Source organism: Dermacentor silvarum, chromosome 6, assembly GCF_013339745.2.
Source record: "Dermacentor silvarum isolate Dsil-2018 chromosome 6, BIME_Dsil_1.4, whole genome shotgun sequence".
NCBI lineage: Eukaryota > Metazoa > Arthropoda > Arachnida > Ixodida > Ixodidae > Dermacentor > Dermacentor silvarum.
Window position 1 is genome coordinate 70,738,631 of NC_051159.1, and position 22,983 is coordinate 70,761,613.

General features: G+C 45.8%; 1 protein-coding gene across 1 annotated transcript in view; it reads left to right on the forward strand.

Annotated features, from left to right (window-relative positions):
• Positions 1-22,983, forward strand: part of LOC119456709 (uncharacterized) — a 47,218-nt gene that overhangs the window by 19,142 nt on the left and 5,093 nt on the right. Inside the window, exons 6-7 of the mRNA XM_049669036.1 lie at positions 10,965-11,262; positions 14,037-14,165. Coding sequence (XP_049524993.1) covers positions 10,965-11,262; positions 14,037-14,165 — 427 coding nt within the window. The remainder of the gene's footprint in view (positions 1-10,964; positions 11,263-14,036; positions 14,166-22,983) is intronic.

Here is a 22,983-nt window from a genome sequence, read left to right on the forward strand (position 1 = left end):
TATTCACCAGTCCGATCAGCGTAAACAAATATCACCTTGGAAACCTCAAGCAAAGCAAGCAATGCAGGCCCTGCTCCCCAGTCACAGCTTGACTAATACCCACAGCATACACACGCTTTGAAAGCCATCTTATTCAAGGACCATTTGATAACCACTTTCCCCATCGGCGTCCAATGGCGCGTTCTCGTTAAGGGTTCAACCAGCTGGGCGAGTTGATAACTGAACATCTTCTCAGGGGTGGGTAGCGCAACCCGGGCGTCAGATAAATGAAGCAGACGATACGAGCGCTGACTGACAACTGACTTAGTTTTTCAAACAAGTGAATATATATATATATATATATATATATATATATATATATATACAGGGTGTTTCAGCAAACACTTTCCAAAATTCTTAAAGGTTGCCTGTGGCAGATACCACAATTCTAGTTCATGAGCTGGTCTACTCAAAGAGGCGGATATTACTTGCAGAAGAAATTGAAATGCATAATCGAATAATTAACAAAACATCACTAATTAACTTTTAAACTAATTACCTGATGGCTCATATTGCAATTTACCAATTGTAGCCATGGTGTTCGCAAGGCGGATCCACTTGGAACGAATTCTCGGCATGGCACAAGTTTCGAGATATTAATTCCCAAACTTTGCGGAGAAATGCATTGGCGTTTCAGTTAGTTTCTTAACAAAACGTCCCTTTATGAATTGAAGCACAAAATTAACTGGAACGCCAAAGCATTTCTCCGCAAAGTTCGAGAATTAATATCTCGAAACTGATGTCATCCTGAGAATTAATTCCAAGTGGATCCGCCTTGCGAACCCCACGGCTACAATTTGTAAATTGCAATATGGGCCATCAGGTAATTAGTTAAAAAGTTAATTAGTGAATTTTTGTTGATTAGTCGGTTATGTATTTGAATTTATTGTGCAAGTAATGTCCGCATCTTCGAGTAGACCAGCTCATTAACTAGAATTGGGCTAGCAGCCACAGGCAACCTCAAATAAATTTTCAAAGTGTTCGCTGAAACACCCTGTATATATAATATGATCATTTGACGCGTGCAAGAGGTGAAAGGGTCTCAGCACATCTTGCCATCCAAAACTTGGTTTCTTTCTTATGCGGAGATATTGAGGTCTCGCTGACGCATGCGCGAGATTGTAGAAGCCTACTACATGCATCCTAACTCAGGCGCATGCGTCAGCCAGACCTCTATCTGGCTTCTATCTCTATCTGACACCTGAGGCCCATATCTGAGACCATTGCACCACTTGTACGTGTCACTTGATCACATTTTCCATATATATATATATATATATATATAGTCACTTGTTCGAAAAAATAAATCAGTCGTCAGGCAACGCTCGTATCGTCTCTACTGTTGTCGCTCGTCCGAGTAGCGCTATCCACCCCTAAGAACAGCGGCAACCAGACTTGTGTATTCAGATTGTCTTTGATTTGAATGGCTTTTGGAATCAGGCGTGTGAGAGGAGTGGTAGTTAACACAGCTTTCGGTTTGTCCTTACGTGGCGAATTGTGTCACTCTCCACTGTCGTTGTTGTCCCAGCTTTCTAGCGTCGGTGACAATGAACAAGCTTCTCACAGCAAAAAAAAAAAAAAAAAGGAAAAGTGGCATTCCACAGGAAACGGGCCACCGTCATTTACATTTTCTATTTTTTTAGTGACTGCTTGAAATATTTTCAGCTTGATGAAGCATTTGTGTACACGGTCATTCTACTTTGGCGATAGCGCATCACTGTGTTCGCCCGGTCGAAGAAATAGCAAATAGCAAGATATAACCTAGATACGAAAGGACCAGTTCAAATAACGAAGTAATGACTACCCGGTAAACAAAATAGATTGTAAAGGCAGCAGCGGTGTGAGCAGAACGGTGCACGTCCCAGAACTCAGCCGCCTTGCGGTCTTTGCGGCAGTTCTGCCTGTTGACTCTCAAGTGCCGGTCCCAGTCCACGTGCCAAGCCCTTTATCAAGACTCATATCGGCAGATCGAACACAACTGTGCACTGGCGCCATGGAGGAAAGAAACCCAGGAGAGGCCCCGGCCAGCACGGACGTATTGGAGAAGGTGTGGCGGAAGTCACGTGCTATTATTCGCAAAGGAGCACTGGGACGGGTACCCCAAATGTCAACGTTGCCATAGCAACCGCGCTCCTGAAGCTTTCAGTGCTGCTCTCGGTCTCTGAGAAGTGAGATAAGATGTTTCCACCGGTGTCTTTTTTCGCAGCACCTTTTGTTCGCGAGAAAAGCTGACTTAGGAGTGTGGTGTTTAAGCTTGAGAGTTGTGTTTGAGGTCTGTGAGTGTGAGTGTCCGCCACCAACATATACACTCAAGCAATCACGGCGCGGGTTCTTCGTCGTCGTCTTCAACGTGCCACGGAAAAACACAGGAGCGCGTCTGCTTCACTAAAACTGCTACAGAAGTTTCGTAGGCATTGTTTTGACGCGCGCCAACAGCACACACTTCCGGCGGCTCGTAACAATGCAAGTTCAAAGTTCGCGCCCATCTGCTCCGGCGAGCTGCAGAAACCCTGATTGGAGGCGCAAAGGGAGATGGCCCACCAACATGGCTGTACTTCCGGCTTCAAAAACGTGACGTCAGGGCCTCTCCTGTTTTGTTTCTTTCCTCCATGACTGGCGCTATCAAGAAGACAGCCTGTAGCGTCAACGTGACGTCGACAAGCCTACGGCTACAAATACTGCTTCAACGCAGCGCTTCGCTTCACATGGCAGCGGCGGTGCGAGCAGCACGGTGCACGTCCCAGAACTCAGTCGCCTTTCGATCTTTGCTGCAGTTTTGCCTGTCCATGCTCAAGTACCGGTATTAGTCCGCTGGCAAGCCCTTTATCAAGACTCATATCGGCAGATCGAACACAACTGTGCGCTGGCGCCATCTAGAAGAAATCATGTAGCGTCACCGTGACGTCGACAAGTCTACGACTGCAAATACTGCTTCAACGCAGCGCTTCGCTTCACCTGGCAGCAGCGGTGTGAGCAGCACGGTGCACGTCCCAGAACTCAGTCGCGTTTCTGTCTTTTCTGCAGGTTGGTGTTTTGGTTTTGGTTTTCGCGTCCACTGTAACTGTTTGTGTTAAACGTATGCAACACCGCTGCTGCTGCCAATAGCTGAGTGTTAGAAATATTTGAGTTTTTCACTCTTTTGAGCGCAATATTCGCAATGAACTGAGAGAAATCAAGTCCAGCCTTACTTTCATTAACAAAAGCGACGAGGAAATGAAAGCTGACCTCAAGACAACTATATACGAGAATAAATCACTAAAAACCGATAATGCCAACTTAAAACAGTGTGAGTCGCTTGATGCCAGGGCAAAAATGCACGAACAGTGGTTAGTTCAGTGCGAGCAGTATTCGCGGAATGCGAATCTCGAAATAAAAGGCATACGCATAGATGCCAATGAAAGCCTGGGCCGGTATTTTGTAGCGATGCCTTTAAAGTAATAATGCCTTTTCGCGCTTGTCGCGCTTTGTCATTGGTCAGAGCGACGGTCCGCTCACGATATCAACGTTGACAACGCGAGCGGACCGTCGCTCTGACCACTGACAAAGCGCGATAAGCGCGAAAAGGCATTATTACTTTAAAGGCATCGCTACAAAATACCGGCCCTGGAGGAAATCATGGTAAAGCTTGGCGATAAGATTGGCGAAGTTATCTCGCTTGCTGACATTGATGTGGTGCACAGAACTTCCATACCAGACAATTCTTCCTGCAAAATCATAATCGCACAATCACCTTTCGACGGAAGCGTGACGCCTTTCTCGAGAAGGCGAGGAAGGCCCGGCTATCTTCGAATGATTTCAGGCTTTCAGACGCATAGCTCAGTTTTTATCAACAAGCATTTGTGCCCCTGAGCACAAGCGACTACTGGGCAAAGCCATCGGCAAAAAAAGGGAGACCAATTGGAAGCTTGTCTGGGTGCGCGATGGCCAGATTTATGCGCGTAAGTGTGACAATGGTACTTTGCTGAAAATTCACACCATTTTTGACATTGCTAAGATTACTTATGACTTATGAATTGTGATAATTTGACCTACTGACCTGTCTTTTTGCTTCATTATGGCTTGTCACCACCTCCTTACCTCTTCAGCAATAAATGAACTAGTCTGCAAACAGGCATAAAATTGCATGAATATTTTTCATATGCATTGTCGCTTTATAAATAACAAAATTGAAGAAATACGAGTATTCTTTGAAGTAGAGCACTGCACGGGCCGTAAAAACGAGCCCGGCCCGGGCCCGTTTTTACGTTAGGCTGCCCGCCCGAGCCAGACTAAAGGTTTTATGGTGAGACCCGGGCCCGAACCTGGCCCGAGACCTAAAAAGACATGTTTTTCAGAGTCGATACGCGCAACGATAACTAGCTGCACGTTACACGCAGACCACCAGAAAGTCCGAGCCCGGACCGGGCCCGCGTCAAAAAAATAAAAAAACCAATCCCGGCCCGGACCCGGGTCAAAAAGCACATGCCGTGCCCCAGCCCGGCCCGAGCCCGTGAAAAAACTGCCCTACCCGGCCCGGGCTTTCGGGTAAGCCCGAGCCCGTGCAGTGCTCTAGTTTGAAGATCTCATGTTTTCCTTTGATGCCATCATGTTTACGGAAACATGGAACCATGATTAATCGAGTTATCTACATCTTAAGGACTACAACCACTTTGTCCTTAATAGGTGCGGTCGCAGGGGTGGTGGTGTACCAATACACGTTCCGAAGACGCTAAGGGTAACAGTAGACCACAACTTCACAAAATCCACTAGTGACTACGAGATTCTAAAAGCTGAAGGCGGAAAGTGTTTGTTCAGTGTGGCTTATCGGGCACCTACTGGGAATTTAGATGAAATACTGCCTGTTTTAGATGTCTTTTAGATGATGCATCAATGAATGAATATACTTTATTCCTTGCCGGTGATATCAATGTTGATAAGATCAGTGCAACTACGCCAAGAGAACTTTACACATTACTCGAGAGTTACGGTTTTTTCAGCCTTGTTCATGTACCAACGCGAATCGCCTGCTCGACTGCAACGTCAATTGATCTCATCATCGCTAACACTGATGCGCGTGGCTCAAGTGCTGGAACAGTTCGGTCTGACGTAAGCGACCACCTGCCCGTGTTTGCGTTTTTTCCTGCGCATAGCTCTTATCATATCACAGAAGGGCCATTGCCATGTTACAGGTGAATCGACACCACTGCTCTTGACCGTTTCTTCGCGGCGATGAGCGAAGTGACGTGGGATGATGTACAGTCAACCACAAAAGTTTGCGGACCACGCGAGCGCGTGCCAGACTGCCTATCCGCGCCACCTAGCGGTACGCCACCTAGCGGCGACAGGGGCGCTCTCCCGGATATGAGCCCTCTTGGTACTCGCCTGCCTGTTAATTTTTTATTCCCGTGCATGACATTGTTAGTTCGTTGTGTTGACGCAGAGCGCTGTCTGCGATAAGACCGCCACATATCTGGCTTGATAGCAGTATCGGAGCAATCACTGCAACCTTTGTCGACTGGTGTGCCAGTGGGTAGATAAGTTTCACGAAGCGCTGCGACGATTTTTTTACGCGACGTTTACTGGCGCACTTTGGTTGGCAGCATCTTGGTCCAATGAGTGTTGCTGCTTCTGCGTCTTGAGAGAAAGGGTAGGGAGGTGTTTCACTGTCATCAAAAATAAAGAAAAAGCGGATGCATAGAAAATTTTCTTTCACACATAGGCGCATCTTCGCATCAGTCGCTGAAAACGTAGTAGACTTGCTTCAGGCCACGTGGTGATTGCCTATTTGGAAAGATGCCGCTGCGTGTTCCACTTGACGAAAGAAGGCACATTGTGCGTTTATTTATAGAGGGAATACCTCAGCGCGAAATCTGCCGCCGAACCAACAGGAGCCGGACTGCCGTGAATAGGATTATTCAAGCTTTCCGCGACGATGACAGATTCACAGATATGGAGCGCAGTGGGCGTCCAAGGGCCACGACTGAGGAAGAGGACCGCCTGATTACGGCCGCCATCGTGGCTGATCCTTTTCAAAGTGCAGAGGATATCCGAGAAGCGCTCTCGCTCACGGTATCATCTGAGACTGTAAGAAGAAGGCTGAGTGAGCTTGGCCTGCAGTCTTTCGTAGCAGCACAGAAGCCCTGCATCTCAGACAGCCAGCTACAAGAACGACTCATGTTCGCTACAGCAATGAAAGATTGGACAACAGAGAAATGGGGCGATGTCATCTTTAGCGACGAGTCAACTTTTTCCACGCGCTGGGACCAACGGAAGCGGGTTTGGCGTCCACTAAACTGCAGGTGTGTTTACAGTGTATTGGCAGTTAATTCACGAAGCTAATTCTGCATCACAACATGTTTCACGTAAAATGAGCTTTTGGACATTACGAGATTTTTCTGTAGTGGTATTATGTTGAAAACATTAACGATTGTTTCATAGTACTACTTACTCTGAAGCTAATTAAAAGCTGCCAGTGGGTCTTTCAGTACTATCTAATGATGTTTGCACGTTTTCTATTGCAACTCTATAACAGCATTATAAAGTTCATACGCAAGAGGAATCACAACATTTTTAGACGCGCCGCTGGAACCCAATTGTATGCTATTTCTTGCAGATATCTGCCTAATTACACACAGAGTTTTCTATCCAGTGGATGGTGTTCCGTGAGCGTGTGGGGAGCAATCAGCAAAGATGGCCTTGGTCCCCTTGTGCGTCTGGAAGGGCCCTTCACTGCGTCACGGTACTGCGACGTCATCACTAGACACCTCGTTCCGTATGCGCTGGACGGTCCCTTCAGCGACGGCTGCTATTTTTTTCAACACGACCGCAGCCCGATTCATAAAGCACGTATCGTCCAGTCATTGCTAGAAGAACATGCTGTTTGCCAGCTTGAGTGGCCTCCATGTGGCGCCGACTTGAATCCCATAGAAAATGTCTGGGGCATGTTGAAGAAACGGCTGTCCACACGAGCCAACCGCGGCCGCACGGCCGATACGCTGTGGCAAGCGATCGCACAAGAATGGGAAAGCCTGCGCGGTCGACCGGAGATTACTGAATCTTTGTACGAGTCGATGCCCACACGCATCAATAAGGTGCTAGAAAACGGCGGACATTTCACTTCCTACTAGATCATTGAGAGACCTATGTTTCATGACACTTCTGTAAATGTCTTGTGAATAAATTCATCCCCTTCAGACTCGAATTATGATGCACTGTCTGCAAATGCGTCAAATGCGCATAATTTCAAGACGCTCACTATTACATTCCAAGAAAGAAGACGAAGCAATGTGCTGTTTTGTGCGAGTTTCAGTAAAAAAAAAATAATTAGCGTGTAACTCATTATCTAATTATTCTGAAATCCATCAGCTTCAATGATTGCATAAAAAGAATCAACTATTAGGCCCGAAACGCATGCACACTTGCTTTTTCGGTTGTATTCGTGTCGACCGGAGAAAAAAAAATACTCTTGACGTTGGTCTTGGAACGCGGCACGTCGAACGATTGTCTAACATGGTAGTGTCTCCAGCAAAGTGATCATCTGCAGCAATACGCAGGACAATGAAGTTAACTGACCGCTAGTTGTCCCATCAGGAAGCGGACACGAATGTGCACACTGAGTTTTAGGTCATTTGAAGAAACACGTGGCGTGGGACGCGCCTCCGAAGTTCGAGTCCCCAAACGAGGACGCCGTGTCGCAAAGGGTTATAAAAAGAGTCATCGCACCCGATTATTTCTTATTTTTCTAAATGTAACCACTATAGCAGCGCGGTGGTTCGGGCTTTGCGCAGCAAAACCTGGGCGCAGGCGATCAAATCCCGGCCGCTACTGTCACTTAGCGATGGGGGAGGAACGGAAAAATTCTGCCTACTGACTAAGCATCTGTGTCCCATGGCTGCCTCACCGCTCACTCACGCACTCACGAAAAAAAAAAACAGCGTGGCTACGCGAAAATAGAACTGATAACAGCCGAAAAATACGCTGTCTGATTACTTGTACTGATATTCTGCTCTCAAAATATAAGCAAGTAGCCCTGGCTAACAAAGAGCGCGTCACGTTGAAAGAGATAGGTAGAAAATATTTGCGCACAGTGCGAAAATAGACAGGCCATAGATTTAAGGAGGGATGCGTCTTCAACGTAGCGCTGCTGTCGATCGCTGGTGACGTAGCGGAAGTGTCGCGAAGAGGCTCTTGGCCACGCGCTCGCGTGGTCCGCAAACTTTTGTGGTTGACTGTACTTTCTTTAAAGGATGTTAACGATGCGTGTGATGCTTTAATAATTAAAATCAAGGCAATCTATGATAAATGCTTCCCTCTAGTACATCCACGTAAACATGGAGCTAAGAAGCCTTGGATCTCAAGGGAATTACCGTACAAAATAAAGAAGCAAAAACTGTACGGACAGTTTCTGAAATCTTGGGATCTTGCTAAACTAGCAAAGTATAAAAAAATTCCGCAATCAACTTACCAAGGAACTACGTACCGCAAAGCTTGAATATTACACCAACGTTTTTCGGGTTTGCCGAACGACCGAGAATGCAACTCTTGGTAACAACTGAACAAAGTTTTGAATTTGGGCACTAAGACTCGCATTGATAGTATAACGAAGGATGGGAAAGGTCATTACTAATGCAAGACCTTTCGAATCACTTCAATGATTTTTTATCAACATTACAAGGGCCCTTTGCTGTACTGTCGCTGGACCCATAGAATATGATTATCATACACCAAGTGTTTCAGAATCTTTCTTCTTGCAACCTGTTACAGAAGATGTAGTAATAAGCGTTTTCACACACCTGAAAACTAGTAGAGCAGAGGACGAAGACGGTTCTCAAATCAGACCTTTCAAGTTTGTGATTAATATACTAGCGCCAGTATTGGCAAGTATCTACAACCTAACTCTTTCTTCCAGAATTTTTCCTAAGCAAATGCAAATTGACAAGGTTGTTGCTATCCACAAGGGTGGCGCCACAACTGACAGTCAATTATAGACCGATTTCGGTTCTGTCTGTACTATCCAAGGGTTTATAGAAAGTTATATATGTTAGATTAAATAAATTCTTAGTAAAACGCTCCGGGCCGTCCGAGTACCAGTATGGTTTCAGGCGAAAGAGGTCAACATAAATTGCATTAATTAAGCAGAAAGGGCTAATAATAAATGCTTTTGAAGAAAGACAAATTGTGCTTGGAATATATATCGATTTCTCGAAAGCGTTTGATGTAATCTATTAGTCTGTTACTACATAAGCTAAGTCATTATGGAATTAGAGGAGTATGCCCGTCGTTAATAGAATGCTATCTGAAACACCGTATGCAAATGGTAGTAATTATTCACAGGTCATCTGGGTTAGAACGTATTTTGTCTGGAGTCCCACAGGGTAGTATTTTAGGCCCTCTATTGCTCAATATCTATATTAATGACATACTTTTGCACCCTTGCATGTCACTTTAATAGCTTACGCCGATGATCTCGCGATGCTACTAGCCGGTGAACGTGATTTATCGATGCAAGAAAATCAGTTTCTTGAATACTTACGCGTATGGTCTGAAAACATTTGTTGAAAAGTAAATGCCAAGAAAAGCAATGCTATAATATTCCGCCCAAAGAACAAAACTATCCAAACAAATTTCGACCTCATGTTAGGCCTCATGTAAGATGGAAATCGTGCCAGCTGTCAAATGCCTTGGTGTGGTGTTCACCGAAACTCTAAGCTGCGACGTACATATAGATAATGTGCGAGGGAAAATGAACCATATTAACGGTGTTTTGTGCCGGCATAGATATTCTGCCAATTAAGGTAGATGTTTTTATCGATAGCGCGTATTTACTTCCAATTATTAGTTATTGCTTAACTGTTTGGGGTACAACAACAAAACAAAATACAGAGAAGCTAGCAGTTGCCCCAAAACGGGAAATCAGGTTAATTGCAAATCTACCATGGAATTCCTATACTCACTCTTACTTTAAACAGTATGGTATTCTCAGGATTAATGTTTTGTATCCATTCAAATTATTGTGTATGTACAAAAATACAATTATAACAAATAAGGAACCTTTACTAACAGCGTTGAACCTCGATCATTGTACACCCGCGTACAATGTAAGACATTACTTGCCTTGGCGTCTACCCTTTTGCCGCACCTTATATCGCAAACAGTCCTTATCGTACAATGTGTCTCATTATCTCAACATACTTGCTGAAAATAGTGTATGTTTAGAAGGATACATCCCGAAATCACCTATCATCCATGCTTCTGGATTTTGAAACCACTCCTCCTACATTGTAAATAGGCATGAATTATTATATTAAAAGGTATTTTAGGCTGGCATTATGTATTTCAGTTTTTCTCGTTTCTTTTCTTTCTATTTTTTGTAGTCTGTGAATGCGCTATATATTGCTTTTCCGTTGGGAAATGTTGCATGTAAATCTTTTATATGCCCACCCATTGGTGTTCATCTGTACCCGGGGCACTGGGTGCTCCCTCAAGCTGCCTTTAGCAGCTTTTTGCCCAGTGTTCCCTTGTTCCCTGTACTGCTTTGTACTGCGTGAAAAGTAAATAAACTTTCTATTCTATTTGAATCGTAAACGGCGAAGTTAGGTGGGTGGTTTGGGTATAGCAGGCATCCTTACTAAGAGTGAGCTCATATTCTTGGCGGAGCAGGGGAGCTTATGTAGTTGGAGCTACGCAAATCACTTTAGAGATCCCGCTGTTTTGCATTAAGGAACGACAGGGTTTCGTTTAGAATTACTTCACGCAAATTACATTTACGCATGTCACTAACACATTGCACATTGCCTCGCGTCATAGATTTACATACTCCCCAGATTGCGCTATTATTTATAAGGCAGTGACTTTCAATAATTGTTTTCATGAATAATTTAAGAGTTCACAAAACCTGGATGGCTTAACAAAACTGCCTCGTATAACGTCTCTCGATTTCTTTGAAGCTCGGTGATGTCTCAAGAGATTTCCAGGTTGTTTTTTGAGTGGAAGGACAGCAAGAACACAGATATTGGCCTCGCCTCGCAGGAAGACGGTGTGGCCCTGGGCCGGTGCGTCGAGCAGAAAATTGAGTTCACGGCTAAAATACCCGTGAAGGTCTCGCTGACTCTCAAGGGGCGCCGCTACAAAGCTAAGCCGGAAGGAGACCCATCATATGTCGGCATCCGAAACTTCGATCTGCTCCGCAAATGCGGTCGGGCTAAGCGAGATCCGAAATACGAGCAAGACGCTCCAGCAGTCAGGGTATGTGCGGTTGTATCGCTGAACGTGTCACCCATGCTCTTGCACTTGCCGTGGGACATGCCACTAGCATTTGCTGCTTAAGTTCAGCGCCTCGGATTCTGGGGTCAACGTGAATTGCATGCCTGAACGCCACAAGCCCACCTTGAGAAGTCTGTGGGGCCAGTCGAGGCCGTACTTATCCTGCTTTAAGTTATACCGGTTTCACACGTACACTTCTGAACGCGAGCGCTTCCGATCCGGATCTGATTTCTTGATGCCGATCGACGATGGTCGCTGCTACAACGTCCAACGATCCGTATCGAGGTTGAGTCAGATAAAGTGCAACGGGTGGCGTTAGTGGGCCCAAAGCAGGTGTAAAATGTGTGCAGTACGCTTTACAAGCCGTTTACTTGGACAATTCAGGCAATATTTCTGTTTTACAGCTTACTATTGCTGATTGAAAGCTTTTAAACGTTTTTTTTTTTTTATTGAGGTGCCCTCGCTTTTTGTGTTTAGCGTTTTCAGAATACTGCGCTAGAGGGCGCATGTCAGCCTACGATCACGATGCGCGAACTCGTCGGATCATGACCACGATCCGACAGTGTCCGTGTAGCAGAACACGGATCCGGATCGAACTTAATCCGGAACGGCCTCGATCCCGATCCAGAGTATACCTGTGACACCGGTATTAAAAGGGTTGTCCGGTGACATTGAAAACACAATGAACTGTTCCTCGTCGCATGTGCTTGCGGATTTGAAAAACACCACCCTGATTTTATAAGCGAATTCGAGCCTTATTCTTGTAAAGCCTTCTTGTAAAGCCTTACAAACCGTCCTAATGCCGAGTACTTCCTTAAACATCGCCGGTATAGTAGATACTTTATCATGTAGAATCATCTTTGACGATCGGGAAAAACTCACGCATAAAACAGGTGGAACGGGGAAAAAGGGGAGTTGATTCCATGGTGAGCTTAAACAAATTTATTGAAAAGCAGCGCAATGCATAAACACATGTCTATGACAAAATATACATTGCGCATGTAAACAACGTAACCGTCGGCTCTCAGCGCCTGAAACTTGATCTAACTTCCATTTTTTCTTCTTTCTGGGGTTTTACGTGCCAAAACCAGTTCTGATTATGAGGCATGCCGTAGTGGCGGGCTCCGGATTAATATTGACCACTTGGGGTTCGTTAGGCTGCACTACAGCGCACTGATACACTGATAGACTGCGCATCTTGTTTGTGAATCACTGCTTTTGATTGACTGTTGGTTGTAAATTGCTTTGGTTATCAATGAATTCGCACATATTTCTGCTAACGATTCCTGCCTTAAGAAACAAATGATTTACGTTCGCACATGCTGTAGTGCATTGGCAGAAAGTCATAATTATCCTATTTTTACAATAGTTTCTTCTGAATCTATTATTATACATGTTCAGTTTGTTCGACAATTGCATATCCGCTGATATTATTTACTATAAATGTAATAGCACTTGTGATGACAGCGTGACTGTTTTTTCTTAATATGGAGAAGACAAAAAGCGTACGAAAAAAGGACGAGAATTCTCAACAAAGTTCATTCATAGCAGACAAGAATACTTTTCAAAGGAACGTGCGAATACGCATGAACAGATCCACGCACCCAAGTCCGGGGATCGCAATGGAAAGGAAATTGTCAAAATACAGGCTTATTTCAGCATGTACTCAATTATTTGATGCTCATTGTTGCACAAGGCAACAGACAAATGGCTGACACAAGTTTATTGTTTCTTTGTGATGTATAAATTGCATTACATATGCAAACGTCAGAAAATATCAGGATCTGTATCGCAATCGTTCACCCTTCGGCATCCTGTTGCAACCGAATGTACTGCGTATACATGGCCGCTAAGCATCAAAACATCTGGAGTTGGCGGTGACTAGGTAACGAATTTCTTGTTCCGTTTAGAAACTAGCGGATGGCCACTGCCTCGCTTTCTTCCAAACTCACAGGAGCAGCAAAATGTACCTGCTTTGTTACCAAGTATGACCTCGTTCGCTAAATGCGCCAGTTCAGATTTTGTTTGGGGCTTTTTCCGTATGTGAGTTACGTTTTCTGCCCTGGTTTTAGCGCTGAAGTCACGTTGTAGAGCTTTCGGTACAGCCCTGACCCTTTTGACAGGTTCAGTAAAGCTTATATTGCTTATTCAACACTAAAACTTGGAGTTTTTGTACAAACCAAATGACTGCATACCGGAAACGGGATGCAGAAACTATAATATAGTTACTGACCTTCTATGATCGAATCATTTCCAGTTGCCTTTTATTAGAACCATTACGGAGAAACTACATATCCATAGGGACGGTTAAAATTCCTTTTGAACTGTTTTACCTTTGTTCGCAGAATGGTCATATTTTTACACATAGCGCGACCTAAACAGGATGACGGTAGGAAGTACATTTTTATTATAGCGTTCGCAAACTGCTTCTTCGCATTGAAACTGCGTGATAACTTCGGCTGTACAGTTTTGGTGAATTTAGCTAAAGAAGGAATGCAAGTGAATTAGTAATAATTGCAATATCTCGTTTAAAAATCTAAGACAAAGCCTAAATTCAGCGCTTATTCAATTATGGAAGAGGACAAGAAATGTTAAAAACATAGTTTGTCTCTTGAGGCAGCTTACCTTTTTTATTGTCCTTATTATTTCTGTGTAGGTATCTGTCGAACTGTATTTTGCGTGTGTTTTTCGTCCTGATATATTGCATGCACATGGACACAAAACCGATAGCTTCAGTGTTCTTGTTTTTATTTCAGGTTTGCGGACGATCCGAGGAGTATAAGCAACACATAAACTTCAGTGAGCAATACCAGAGCGTCGTCACGTACGACAAGCACAAGGGATACACGATCACCTTCGACAATGACGACTCCCTTCGTAAAAAAGTGAGCAAGTATTTAGCGCTGAGCTGGTGACGGGGGGTGGAACATCGCCACAGTTTTGTTGATCTCATCCTATTTTTAGCTGCAGGCGCCTACATCAAGGAATACTTACAGGAAATGGTTTGGCTTTAACTGTAACTCTGTAATGTCCTAACGTATCATATTTGATTCGCTGAATTCACTACCTCAAAATGCTGAATAAAGCGTGGGAAACACTGCAAAAGCCACTGTGTATTTTAACATGCTGGAGCAACGCTTTCCAGTCGTGTATAGCTAAGCAAAGCAATTACTAAATAATTATTTACGTTAATTTGTAATTTTTTCCTCCAACATTCTTTCATTAACTTTTTCGTACGAATGTAGTTTGCACGGATAGAAATGGGAGTGACCAAGATATTTTATTTTACTTGATGTGGTATGCTGTCCGGGCTTTATTAATAAAAGAACGGTAAGCCGGGCTAATTTGTATGATTGCATCGTAAAGAACCCGCGTACGAACACAGCGACTACGAAAAAAAAAAATGGACACTTCGCTAGACATCGCAGCTAAAGTTTCATTAGAAACAAAAAAAAAATACTGGAAAATAAATATGTACGGGAAGTGTCAGGTGGCACAAGCTGCAGCGTTCGAAGGTCAAGATCAACTCCGGGCTGCGAAGGCAACCCTATGCAAGCTGGAAAAAAACAATTTATACAAGCAGAAGTGAGGCAAAAGGTCCCTGTAAGATTAACCACAAATTATATCGACCAGAGCTGACGTTGTATCAACTATAGCAACACAGCAATGTCATACGAAGTAAGGTGAGCGGCTTTGGTAGCAACAACACGCAGAACTGTTGTCGACGCCATCGGCGTTTTGCCCGCGTTAGCTCAAAATGCGTGTGGCGTTGGTGACTGTTGCTGGAGCCTCTCATATAAATAGGCACTTGGTGCCGCAGCTAAACGTCGCGTCCCTTCCTTCCCCCTCCCCCACGGCCTCTCGCGCGTCTGAAGAAGGCGCGTTTGCTCTACATATATGGTGATTGTAAAGGAGGAAAGAGACGCCTACTTCTGCAGCCCTTAAGGAAGCACGGCGCAGAACGCGCGTTTGTTCTCCGCCGTGCGTTCACTCCCCGTGAAAGAGCGCGTCCCTCGCGCCCTTTCACTCGCACATACAGCGTTCGGCGGCGCGCGGCCACGATTTCATCTCCATTGACGTCATACGGAACCTCACGGCGACGGCGACGGCGACGGCGACGCCGACGGCAGAAATCTGCTTTTGAGTGTCCATATAATTGCTATCGCAATAAAATGAATGACTCCAAGAGCATGCGTGGTAGGGGAAATTAAAAAAAAAAGATCTTATCTAATTGGTTGAGCGTTGAGTGAAATGTGATTCTGATGTAGTGTTCCAAGATAGAGTGATACTGTTGAGGAACAAATATAAAAATACGCATAAAGTTAGCGGGTCTTCCCATTTAATGAGACTAAGGGACAAATGTAGTAGAAGGCTCCCATTCAGTATGCACGAAGAAGAATTTCTATACCTTGACAGAAGCTGCCGTTGACCTGCGCAGGCGTGCTGCTCTAACTGAGCAGTAATCGCGGTCTGTTGGTTTTACTGCCGTGGATTAATCAAGAACTGTGAATTGCGAACGCCGCAGCATATGACACGTGATATTTATCATAAGTATTTAAACCTTTTTTTAAGTTTAACTACTAGGGCCTGACTGAGACAGTACTTAAAGCAGCTGGAAATTAGCGACGAGTTGTCTACGACGCCGTGCTGCCACATGAGATCATGGCCGTCACAGTTGATAATCGGGTGACGTTATGAACAACAGAAGCAAAATGGTGGTGCTTTTCATCTGTAGCCATAGGCGACAACGTTTCTCAGAAATGCTTAGCGTATCTTCAGATATCCTATGGCACCAAAGCTCCTTCTTCATTCCTACCCGTTTTCTTTGTAAGCGTTTTTATTGATACGTAATTGCACTATGATTGGCTTTCCAGGCATGATACTAATTCACCGGAGCTATCTGAAAATCCGCAATGGCAAGGGGGAGAGCACCGCGTCTTGTTCCAAAAGTTATTTATACTTAACATGATCTTTGTAGCGCAATAACTGGAACATGGAAGACAACAGTGAGGGGGAACGAGAGGAAAGGAAAGACAAGCGCGAGTTTTTGAGCTACACTCGCTAGTCACTTAGTCACTCACCAAACATTCACTAGTACGTAAGTCAAGACTTCGAGTTCTTGCGCTACAAGATCGTGTTAAGCGAACACCGACTCGCCCGAGAAGTTATTCTGTTTTATACTGTAGCTGAACGTGAGACGATCACGCTGAGATCACGCTTATTTGATTCTCTACTCCCGTTATAGCTGATGCTTTCTGCCAAAACACTGCAGTTGTGATGTTGGCCTCTTGAGTAGTAATTAAAGTGAAGCAGTGATGCTCTACTGGGACCATTAAGACTCAATAACCAGTTATAAATAAGACACTTTGGACCGGTGATAAATACAACTATTTGCAAGAAGACAATGTTAGCTATCATTGATTGCACAACGTTACGGCGTTGCAAACGGCTGATTACACCTGTCACCTATGTTTTTAAATTTTTAATGAAAGTAGATGGTACTTTGTAAACGTTCGCAGCCAGAACCCATAATTCAAGGTTACTGCCGCATTGCTTTCCTCACAACGGCAGAGGGTGAATGCATGGCACAGGAAACTCTCCGTTACAACATTCTGTTGCCATTTCGGGTACTGACGGTCATATTTGTAAGACGTACTGCGCGTACACTGTGGAACAGATTGCCCAATATTTATTTCCTTACAATCAAGACAAGAAATATGCTACATCGATAATGTCAAATTTAGCTACCTACTGCGTAGAGAAGCTGCTTGATTCCAGCTACATGACAACGACGTAGTCACCTTGGAGCGGTAAAGGAATCGGCTCGACCAGTTTAGAAAACTCGTCAGACGCCATTTCACATCATCTTGTCACAATATATCGACGGATGGTTATGTGTATTGAAGTTGGTCTCGGTGACGAACATTCGTATTACGCGACCAAAAACGACGTCAAGTTCTACAATCGCTAGGACAGTGAATGCTACCTGGGAAAGTAAAGATTCCCATCCGTATCGGCGTCTTTTTGTGCGTTTGTTCCTTGGTGCTAAGCTTTCTCTACGCCTTTGTGACTCACTCGAGGTCTGACGCGAACATGCCTGGAAAACATGGACGCGGCGTGAGCACATACAGTGCCGATACCCTCCTTATCTTGGGCGAGTGCGTCATCGGGAAGTTAAAAAAAATGTATTAACAGCACTCATCCCCAGCGACAGCTTGAGCTTTCGCCTTGGCCTTTAGTTGCGAGCTAATTCAAGGTCTATTCACATAGGTCGCGAAGCTTCGGGCGAAAAGCGGTTTAGAACGAATTGTCACCGACATCAGCCAGGGTGGTTATGGTAGCAGCGATTGAAGCTCGACTATGTTTGGGGGGAGCAAACATTGGGAAAGAAAAAAGCGTTTTATAAATAAAGAGATACACAGATAGATTCATTCAACGAAAATAAAGTTTATATCAATTTTATATACGCGTGGCGAGAAAAGAAGAGACAATTCTGTTTTACTTGATCATTATCAATACTTTTTTTCAGCGCCCGCCGATAGCGGTGGGCGTTGAAGCCGCTATCACTTGCAATGCAATGCAGCTCTTGAAGTGTGCAGAAATTCGCGCTCGTAAAGTTCACCTGTTACAATACGCCCCCCTTACATGTTGTGTTGTTTTGCTTGCCGACGTTTGTCTAAATTTGGTGACCTGGGTATTTTCATTGTTTCTTAACCTGTTCAGTCAAAAACAGTAAGTTGCGACCACCAGATAATTGATTAATTTAGTTCTTTTCGTGCGACAGCGCTGGCCGACGGGCTTGGCGTCCGACGAAAGGACGAGCACTCTACGCCCAAAGCATTCGCTGGCCTCCAAAGAAAGTATGTTCTGTGCAGGGAAGTGATTTCGGAACCCGTATGGCTGACCTTTTCCTGCATCGCTTTCCGTGCTGAAAGCTCAGAACGCCCATCAAGTCGTATGGCGGGGCATTTTAATATACAGCTGTAATGGCAGGCCTCCGAAAACAAGTTTCGCGTCTTTGAGAACAAAATGACGTCACTTCTGTTTTAACGGATATGATTTCACATTATTTTTTTCTTCCGCCGGAAGTGTTCCCTCCTCACAGAGACGGCGCTTGCCCCACGAACCGCCGATGAACCGCCATTTTTTTTAACGTATGGGCTTCTGTGGAAGCTTCGCTACCAGGTATATCTACCAAGGTCGATCCACATAGGTCGCGTAGCTTCGGGCGAAAAGCGGTTCAGAACCAACTGTCACCGACATCAGCAACGGTGGTTATGGGATCAGCGATTGAAGCGCGACTATGTTTGGAGGGAATAAACACTGGGAAAGAAAAAAGTTGTCGCAGTTTCACCTGAAAGGCGAAGCATCAATTGCGATAGCAAATTTGTAGAGAGCTATACGGAGTAATGATATTAGCTTTATCAGCTGTATAAACTTGCACATGCCGCAGCACCGGCCACACGCAGAACTGTTGTCGACGCCGTCGGCGTTTTGCCCGCGTTCGCTCAAAATGCGTGCGGCGTTGGTGACAGTTGCCGGAGCCTCTGATATAAATAGGCACTTGGTGCCGCAGCTAAACGTCGCCTCTCTTCCCCCCCCCCCCCCCCCCACGGCCTTTCGCGCGTCGGAAGAAGGCACGTTTGCTCTACATATATGGTGATTGTAAAGGAGGAAAGAGACGCCTACTTCTGCAGCCCTTAAGGGAGCACGGCGCAGAACGCGCGTTTGTTCTCCGCCGTGCGTTCACTCCCCGTGAAAAGCGCGCCCCTCGCGCCCTTTCACTCGCACATACAGCGTTCGGCGCGCGGCGACGATTTCATCTCCATTGACGTCATACAGAACCTCACGGCGACGGCGACGCCGACGGCAGAAATCTGCTTTTGAGTGTCCATATAATTGCTATCGCAATAAAAGCGTTTTTAAAATATAGCGAGACGCAGTTAGATTCATGCAACGAAAATTAAATTTCTAATTCATTTTATATACGCATGGCGAGAAAAGATACAACTGTGTTTTACTTGATCATTATCAATGAATACCTTTTTTCAGGGCCCACCGTGAGAGCGCCCATCGATAGCGGCGGGCGTTGACGCCGCTATCACTTGCAATGCCATGCAACTCTTGGAGTGCGTGGAAAGGCGCGCTCGTAAAGTTCACCTGTTACAATACGCCCCCCTCATATGTGTTCTGTTGCATGTCGACGTTTGTCTGAATTAGGTGACGCGGGTAGTTTTATTGTTTCTTAACCTGTGCAGTCAAAAGCAGTGAGTTGCGACCGTCAGATACTTGTTTAGTTGTTTTCGTGCAACTGCGCTGGCCGACGGGCTTGGCGTCCGATGAAAGGACGAGCACTCTAGGCAATCTGGAGGCAATCTGGAGGCAATCTGGAGGCAAAGCGTTCGTTGGCCTCCAAAGAAAGTATGTTCTGTGCAGCGATGCGATTTCGACACCCGTACGGCTGATCTTTTCCGGCATCACTTTTCGCGCTGAAAACTCGGAACGCCCATCAAGTCGAATGGCGGGGCATTTGAATATACAGCTCTAATGGCAGGCCTCCGAAAACAAATTTCGCGCCTGTGAGAACAAAATGACGTCACTTCTGTTTTTGACGGATATGACGTCAAATTATTTTTTCATCTGCCGGAAGTGTTCCATCCTCACACAGATGGCGCTAAGCCCCATGAACCGCCGATAAACAACCATGTTTTGGACGTACGGGCTTCTATGGAAGCTTCGCTACCAGTTGTATTTACCTTGTACAACCTTCGCTGATTTTTGAGCTGACCGCTCTTTTCGCAGCGATGTAATCTAACGTCTTGCTGTTCGTTACGTCACCGCGTCTCTGCCTGGGCCCTCTCTTGTGATCGAGCTGGCCAAGATGTTCTTTTAACGCGATAGCGTTTAGGGCCCAGTGTCGCAGAAAATCCGCCGTCGGGATTGGCGCCCTCGGCAGATTAAATCATCCCCAACCACGTTTAGGTATGCCACACCATTCTATCATTAATGTTGCTCATACCTTGTCTAGCATTCTTGGCAAAGCTATTCCTCGGAATTTTGAGAATGACAATCCACAAACAAATGTCATGAAACAAAACACCCACAGCGCATGCCTTTTATGTTAATCTTCTCAGACTGAAATATTAAAAGTGCGAAACAAATACGGAAAACTGAAAATGATGTAATTTCTTTGGCGCGGTTGTGCACAATCTCCGGGATTGGCCCACGCATGAGGCCGCGTTTCCACCAGAGAGGGAGAGAATAAACTTCATTACAATATCGTGGAGACTAGTTGTGCCTTGAAGGTGGAGCCCTTAGTCCGGAGCCGCATAGGTAGCAGCCACCGTCACGGCACGGTCGACCAGCCATTGCTGGCCAGTCGCCGTCGCGTCGGTCAGCCGCTCCTCCCAGTAGATGAGGGTGGGGTTTGGAACGGGAGGGACATTGGGAATGTCTTGGCAACGCCAGACCATATGCAGTAGGGTGGGGCGCTCGCCGCAGTGCGGTCATTGAGCTGGACCACGGGAGGGGTAGACGTAGGAATATAAAAAGGGGCATCGGGAAAGTATTCGTCGGTAGTTGTCAACAGTCTGTCGGCGAGTAAGGGAAGGATGAGGGGGGGGGGGGTGTAGTGTTGCCGAGTTAGGCGTATCTCAGCAAGTTGGGATGCGTACAAGAAAGGTTGCGGTCTGATGATGGCAGAGCGATCCCAGCGGCTCAGTATGAGAGTTCTCGTGCCAGCGCATGAGTGCGCTGAATACCGGGGATCGCTGCCCGCGCTCAGGCACCCAGACCAACCGAATAGTATGTGAGGTGGATGATAGGAAGGACTCGAGTATGGACGTGGTGGTAGGATGCAAAGTGTTGAAAAGAAATCACCGACAAGCTGCCTGGGAGTCTGTGAGAATATGATTGGGGGTATAAGGATGGAGAGAAGAGGTGGAAAGGATTGCCCTAGCAATCGCACGTTCTTCCGAGGAGGGAGATATCGGTTAATGAACGTTCCGAGGCTGCGAATACAGTCAAGAGATCAGAGTCCACTACTAGCGTGACTCCCCCGCGTTCATCCGATGGGCTGGCGTCAGTGAAGACTACACGAACAGCGCTGCAGCCCACGGGATATTCGCGCCGCAAGTAACGCGACCGATGATCCCGGCGGGCAGTATGGCGAGTAGGGTGCATATGGCGGAGTATAGGAGATACCGTGAGCTTGGCACGCGCTTCTGGGGAAAGGCCCATAGATGTAAGGACACTAGGGCTGGTAGCCAAGTGAAATAACAAGATTCCGTCCCTGAGGCGTAGCACTCAAGCGCGTCAGCTGGCCGGCCTGGTGGACTTCTATAAGTTCGTCTAAAGTGTTAGTCACCCCAAGTCGCTCCAGGTTAAGAGTAGCCGTGTGCATAGGAAGGCCAAGTGCAAGTTTCTGCGCTTTCTGTAGTAGGGTAGACATACGTGCGTGTTCAGTGTGAGTTAGGTTGTGATAAGGTAGGTGGTATAGTAGGCGTGAGTGTATCAAGGCCTGTACAAGGTGTAAGGCATCAGCCTATTTGAAGCCATGTCGGCGGTTAGACACCCGCCAAAGCGAAGCATGATTTGGTTACATTTGGTGGTAAGTTGGCGAAGGGCATGTGTTGCTTTGGCGTTGGCTTGTAAAGTGAAGCCAAGCACCTTTATGAACGATTTACTTGGAACGGGTTTTGCATCTAATGTGATGTTAAGAGATAAGTCTTTCTGTCCGCGAGCGTGTTTTGTGACGAGGAGTAGCTCTGACTTGGCAGGTTAACATGTGAGACCTCCACGCCGGACGTATTGCTCGATGGTGGTAGCTGCGTCCTGCAACTGGGTTTCAATGTGTCCGAGGGAGCCTGTCGTAACCCAGACAGTGATACCGTCTGCATAAAGAGCATGACGAACATCCGGGATCTGATTGAGGAGGGGAGGGAGACCTCGCATGGCAAAGTTTTCCACCAGAAAGCTCGCCTACGTGCATAGTGTTCGCTGCCAGTGCTCGCCAGTAACAATTACGGTTTCGATAAGCTGCAGTCGTCGAGAACCATGAGTACCAGTCAGGGATCTTTGAATGCTATCGCGTTCTACTCTTAAAAGCGAAGCTTAAGCGTCCTCCCAATTTGTCTTCTTTTTTCTGGATTTTTCCGTGCCAAAACAAGTTGTGATTATGAAGCACGCTGTAGTCGAGGGATCCGGAATTTTTGACCACCTGGGGTTCTCTAACGTGCACTACAACGCAAGCACACGGGCGTTTTCGCATTTCGTCTCCATCGAAATGCGGCCACCGCGGCCGTGATTCGATCTCCGCACCACGTGCTCAACAGCGTTGGCCAAGATTTATGCCGCTGCTGAAACGCTACCCCTACGGACTCTAGTTCCCCTTTGCAACACGTGTCACATGTAGAATGCTGGTCGGCCAGCTTTCGGCTGAGCTTTGCAGAAATATTCCCGACAACATGACTTGTACCGGTAAATTGGCCTTGGCTACATCAAACGTCGCTTCGGTAGACGTGTTGAGACTACTCGCATTTCTAAACTGCTTAACAACAGATGTTATTTGTCAGCTGTCGTTTACCGAAAGTTCTTCGATTAAGTTGCACCAAAATTACTGTGCTAGTGGACTTTTCAGTTACGATTGTATGGAGTGGTCAACAGTAAGTGAAGGAACTTGACCTCTACAGTCGTCACAGCAAA